The 5994-nt window shown below is 30.9% G+C and overlaps 2 protein-coding genes across 2 annotated transcripts in view; one reads left to right on the plus strand and one right to left on the minus strand.

Moving 5' to 3' along the window:
- Nucleotides 1–1690: 1690 nt before the first annotated feature.
- The window catches only part of CBG21481, a gene marked incomplete at both ends in the record, with an annotated part of 7005 nt that continues 2701 nt past the window's right edge, over nt 1691–5994 (plus strand). Inside the window, one exon of the mRNA XM_045243085.1 lies at nt 1691–1729. Coding sequence (XP_045097316.1) covers nt 1691–1729 — 39 coding nt within the window. The remainder of the gene's footprint in view (nt 1730–5994) is intronic.
- Nucleotides 1866–2416, minus strand: CBG21482 (the record flags this gene model as incomplete). The annotated part of the gene is made up of 3 exons (XM_002648982.1): nt 1866–1976; nt 2240–2301; nt 2377–2416. 3 exons carry the CDS (start codon nt 2414–2416, stop codon nt 1866–1868), a joined length of 213 nt encoding a protein of 70 aa, XP_002649028.1.

The following is a 5994-nucleotide window of genomic DNA, read 5'->3' on the forward strand; positions in this document are numbered from 1 at the left end:
CCACTTTTCGATATCTTTCAAAGAAGTGAGATATATAGGCTCAAATTGGACGATCCGGGTGTCGTTCTAATAGAGGTTTTACGGTTAGCAAAGAATTTTGGAAAAAAAAGTGAATTTTAGCCAAATCTACATTTTCAACCCAAAAATGATAGAATTTGGTCAATTTTGAAATTTCTGAAATTTCTGACAATCAGAAACTTGTGTACGACCGAAAATGCCAAGAAGAAGAAATTATCATTGATTCTTGATTATTATTGTGAATTTTTTTTTTTTTTGAAATAAATTTTTTCATTCAAAATGTTCAAAAATGATTTTTCAAATTTTCAGATTTTTTCAGATGCCCAATTTTTTAGCCCCATTCTCGAAATTTTGAAATTTGGCGCCAAAAATAAATTATTGGAAGAAATTGAACGTTTTTTTGAAATTTCCTTCCCAAACCACCCAATTGATAAGAATAAAGAGAAAACGACCAAGTGATGAGAGAAATCATCAGTATCACTGTCATATCCTGTTTCTTTTTCCCTGCGTCTCTTATCTCTCAACTTCTTATCAATTTCCCATTTTCTCCCCCGAAAATCCAGAAAATCTTCTTTTTTCTTTTGACATTTATCATGAAAAATCTAATCATTTTCTCTCTACTTTTGTCAATTTTTTGGGTTACTGTACATGGATTGACCCGCCAAGACCTCCTGGACCATTTGAAATATGCTCAAGGTGAATTTTTTTCGAAATTCTGAATTATCTGAAAATTCCAGAAACCCGAAACACATTTGACTCTCGTATTCGCCAGGGAGACTACATGAAACCGATTGGTTATGTCGCTGGAAAGTAGGTCTGGGATTTTTGGCGCCAAAAATTCAAAAATTCAAAAAATTCGACAATTTCGAAATTGTCCAAAAATGGTCATGTTAGAGCTCAAAATGTTGAGAATTTTATGTTTGATTCAAAAAAAAAAATAATTTTCAAGATGAGCATAAAATTACCAACTATTTGGGCCTAAACATGATCATTTTTGGGAAATTTTGAAATTTTAGGATCTTGGGCGCCAAAATTTCCAAATTGTTCAATATGGTCCAAAAATGGTCATGTTTGGGCTCCAAATGTTGGGAATTTCAAGACAAATGCAAAATTGGTGTTTATATATAAATTAACCACAAAATTCCCCACTTTTTGGGCCCAAACATGACCATTTTTGGACAATTTTGAAAATTCCTAATATTTGGCGCCAAAATTCCAGAAATTCCAATATTGTCCAAAATTGGTCATGTTTGGGTTCCAAAAGTTGAAAATTCAATAAAAACTTCAAAAATGATGTTTGTTTTTGAATTGATTTTGAAATTCCCAACATTTTGAGCCCAAACATGTCCGATTTTGGACAATTTTAAAATTTTTGAATTTTCGGCATCAAATTTTCAAAATTGTCCAAAATCTGTGATTTTTGGAGTTTTATCGAAAAGTAGACATCATTTTCAAATCAGGTTTGAAATTTCCAACATTTTAAGCCCAAACATGACCATTTTTAGACAATTTTGAAAATTTTCAGACCAATTTGGCCTCGCGTCCTGGACCGCGTCCGATCGACTGGAGAGCTATTTTTCGATGATGATAATATTGCATACGTGGTAATTAACTACTAAATTAGACTAATTAACTTTTCTTGTCCCAGGTCCATGACCGTAATCCAGCAGGAATGATTCGAAAAATGGATAAGGAGAAGAATTTCGAAACTGTGATGAAATTTTTGGAGCGGTACACTTAATTAGTGCACTTAATTACCCTTAATTAATAATTGTATATTTTATAATAATTTTTTGATAAAAAATTTTTTGAGAAAAAAAGTTGTATTTAATTTTTTAATCAATTATTTAATTAGGGTAATTATTGGTGAAAAAGATTGGTTTGAAGAATTCGAACGTCATCACGATGAAGAGCACGGCGCAGATGTAGAAGACGACGAATAGGCCAAGTTCGCGGCCCTGAAGTTCTTAATTTTGAGAATTTTCAGCCAAAAATTTTGAAAATCTAGGTCATGAGCTTAAAATTCGGAATCTAGGTCATCGCCTAAAAATCCGAAATCTAGGTCATGACCTAAAATTCCAAATCAAGGTCATGACCCAAAAATTGAAATCTAGGGCATGACCTAAAAATCCGATATATAGGTCATGACCTAAAAATTGGAAATCTAGGTCATGGCCTAAAAAATGAAATCTAGGTCAAATCTAGGTCATGCTTCCTTTACCTTGAGCGTATTGACCAACTCCTCCTTATTGTATGGATCCTGATCAGTGCCAAGAGTGATTTCTGGAAATTTCAGATTTTTGAAATTTTTAAAAACAAATTTTTAAAAATTTTTTTAAAAATTTTCTACAAACTTACGAGTAGGCCTACGGGATTTATGGGGGTCTTGTTGGACCATTTTTAGCCTTTTTTGTGCTCAAAATGAGGCCGAAAATGGGAAAAATGAGCAATTTTTGGTCAGAAAAGGGGAAAAAATATAAAAAGAAAAAGATGTCAAATGTAATCATGTGACAAGATCCCACTCCTTTTCTCTGCGTCTCTTACTTTTTTGCACTATTTTTTTTCTCTAGAAAAGCTTTCAGGATTAATGAATATGGATGGATAATCCTTATTCATCATGTCAGGAAATTTTTTTTCAGCATTCCAGAAATTTAGAATTTTTAAAACTTTTAGGAAATTTAAAGAGATTCAGTGACCTGGAAATTAACATTTGATTCAAAACAGTTGAAATAATGATTTTCGATTTTTTTCATCAAATTTCTGACATTTTGAGCCCCATATTGCTTATATTTGACTCATTTTGATTCTCGACCAAATTTGGCGGTCGAAGCGGTCGGAAATCAAAATTGACCCAATTTAGGCAATATGAAGTTCAAAATGACACAAACTTTATGAGAACCCTGACAATCATAGTTTCAGGGAAGTCAATCACTTTCAGAGCAAACTTTCAAAATTTTCGGATTTTTGGATTTTTGGCGCCAAAAATTATAAATTCCCAATTTTGTTTGAACTTGGTTTAGAACAGTCGAAATAATTTTTTCAAATTCTCTATAAAATTTCTGACATTTTGAGCCCCATATTGCTTATATATGACTCATTTTGATTCTCGACCAAATTTGGCGGTCGAAGCGGTCGGAAATCAAAATTGACCAAATTTAGGCAATATGAAGTTCAAGATGACACACACTTTATGAGAACCCTGACAATCATAGTTTCAGGGAAGTCAATCACTTTCAGAGCAAACTTTCAAAATTTTCGGATTTTTGGATTTTTGGCGCCAAAAATTATAAAAGCGCAATTCTGTTTAAACTTGTGTTAAAACAGTGGAAACTATTATTTTCGAACTCTCTTCAAAATTTTATTCATTTTGAGCCCCATATTGCCTATATTTGAGTTTCGACCGTCCGCGGTCGAAACGGTCGAAAATCAAAATTGACCCAATATAGGCAATATGGAGCTCAAAATAACGCAAATTTGATGGAAAACTCGGAAAACATTTATTCCGGGCAGTTTGATATCAATTTTTGAGAAAAGTTAAGTATTTTTTGAATTTTGAATTTTTTGCCGAAAATTAAAATTTGACCAATTTCAGCCAAATTTGGGTCAAAACTGTTGAAATTATAATTTTCGAACTCTCTACAATTTTTTTGGGAAAAAATATTCAAAAAATTACTTCTTGCTCCCATCATTTTCTCACCGGAACCGCTCATTTTTCAGTGATTTTTTAGGGATTTTCAGCAATCCGAAAAAGGTAATTCCAGCCAAAAAAAGGGTAATTTTTCGGAGAATATCTGAAAATTTGAGAAAAATTTTTTCCGGAAAAAAACTTGAAAATTTTGGAAAAAAGTATGGTTGCGTGACATAAAAAGCTGGGAGAAAAGTATGAAAAATGGAAAGCTTCCGGACCACAAAAATATAAAATTCCGTGTCCAGACCAAACATAAAAAGTTAAGTGACCTGGAAAATTCCAAAATTTTTTCTCGAAAAAAATGGTAAAATTTGCTTTGGAGAATTGGAAAAAAAAATTGACAAAAAGGGAATTTCACAATATCTTCAAAAAATTTCGAAATTTCGAATAATTATGAACAATTTGGGAATTTCAAAATTATGAAAATTAGGATATGAAATTTGTAATTCAAATTTTGAAATTCCTCAATATCCAGAAAATTGGAGAATCTAAATTTTGAGAAAATCCAAAAAATAGAACGCCACCCGGATCGTTCACTTTGAGCCTATATATCTCACTTCTTTTGAAAGATATCAAAAATTTGTCAACTGATAAAATGTTTATCACTATATCAGCAACACTTTATTAATTAATTACTTTTTGATATCTTTTATAGGAATCGAGATAAATAAGCTCAACATAGTCGATTTGGGTATCGTTCTATTAGAGTGCTTACGGTAATCCAGAAAAAATGAACACGAAAAAATTTCAAAAAAAAAACCTGAATTTTCAGATTGTTTTCAGTTTAAAAAATCAAAGTTTTTTCGAAAAAAAGGGTCCAACTTTCTGCAAAAATCAGAAAAAAAACCCAAAAAAACCCATCTCCAACATATATCTCTTCTCTTCCTCTCTCTTTACATCCCAGATGTTTTGACTCTTTTTTTTTTCGTTTTCTTCGTTTTTCCCGAAAAATAGAGGTAAACGGAAAACGACGAGAGAGTATAGAGAAATGAAGAGACGCAGAGAAAAATGGAGAAAATTTGAAAGGTCCCTCACTTTCTCGTTCCAAAATAAATGGGCTGTTTTCGGACACATTGACAGGGGAGATGAGGAGGAAATTGGACAATTTTTTGGGAAAATCCCCAAAAATTGAGAAATTACCAGAAATTCAGAAATTTAGAAATTCAGAAATTCAAATATTCAGAAATTCAGAAATTCAGAAATTCAGAAATTCAGAAATTCAGAAATTCAGAAATTCAGAAATTCAGAAATTCAGAAATTCAGAAATTCAGAAATTCAGAAATTCAGAAATTCAGAAATTCAGAAATTCAGAAATTCAGAAACTCAGAAATTCAGAAACTCAGAAATTCAGAAATTCAAAAAATCCAGAAATTCAGTAATTCAGAAATTCAGAAATTCAGAAATTCAGAAATTCAGAAATTCAGAAATTCAGAAATTCAGAAATTCAGAAATTCAAAAAATCCAGAAATTCAGAAATTCAGAAATTCAGAAACTCAGAAATTCAGAAACTCAGAAATTCAGAAATTCAGAAATTCAGAAACTCAGAAATTCAGAAACTCAGAAATTCAGAAATTCAGAAATTCAGAAATTCAGAAATTCAGAAATGCAGAAATTCAGAAACTCAGAAATTCAGAAATTCAGAAATTCAGAAATTCAGAAATTTAGAAATTCAGAAATTCAGAAATTCAGAAATTCAGAAATTCAGAAATTCAGAAATTCAGAAATTCAGAAATTCAGAAATTCAGAAATTCAGAAATTCAGAAATTCAGAAATTCAGAAATTCAGAAATTCAGAAATTCAGAAATTCAGAAATTCAGAAATTCAGAAATTCAGAAATTCAGAAACTCAGAAATTCAGAAATTCAGAAATTCAGAAACTCAGAAATTCAGAAATTCAAAAAATCCAGAAATTCAGTAATTCAGAAATTCAGAAATTCAAATATTCAGAAATTCAGAAATTCAGAAATTCAGAAATTCAGAAATTCAGAAATTCAGAAATGCAGAAATTCAGAAACTCAGAAATTCAGAAATTCAGAAATTCAGAAATTCAGAAATTCAGAAATTCAGAAATTCAGAAATTCAGAAATTCAGAAATTCAGAAATTCAGAAATTCAGAAATTCAGAAATTCAGAAACTCAGAAATTCAGAAACTCAGAAATTCAGAAATTCAAAAAATCCAGAAATTCAGTAATTCAGAAATTCAGAAACTCAGAAATTCAGAAACTCAGAAATTCAGAAATTCAGAAATTCAGAAACTCAGAAATTCAGAAACTCAGAAATTCAGAAATG

The sequence above is a fragment of the Caenorhabditis briggsae genome (assembly GCF_000004555.2).
Source record: "Caenorhabditis briggsae complete genome, chrII, whole genome shotgun sequence".
In the NCBI taxonomy this organism is placed as follows: Eukaryota; Metazoa; Nematoda; class Chromadorea; order Rhabditida; family Rhabditidae; genus Caenorhabditis; species Caenorhabditis briggsae.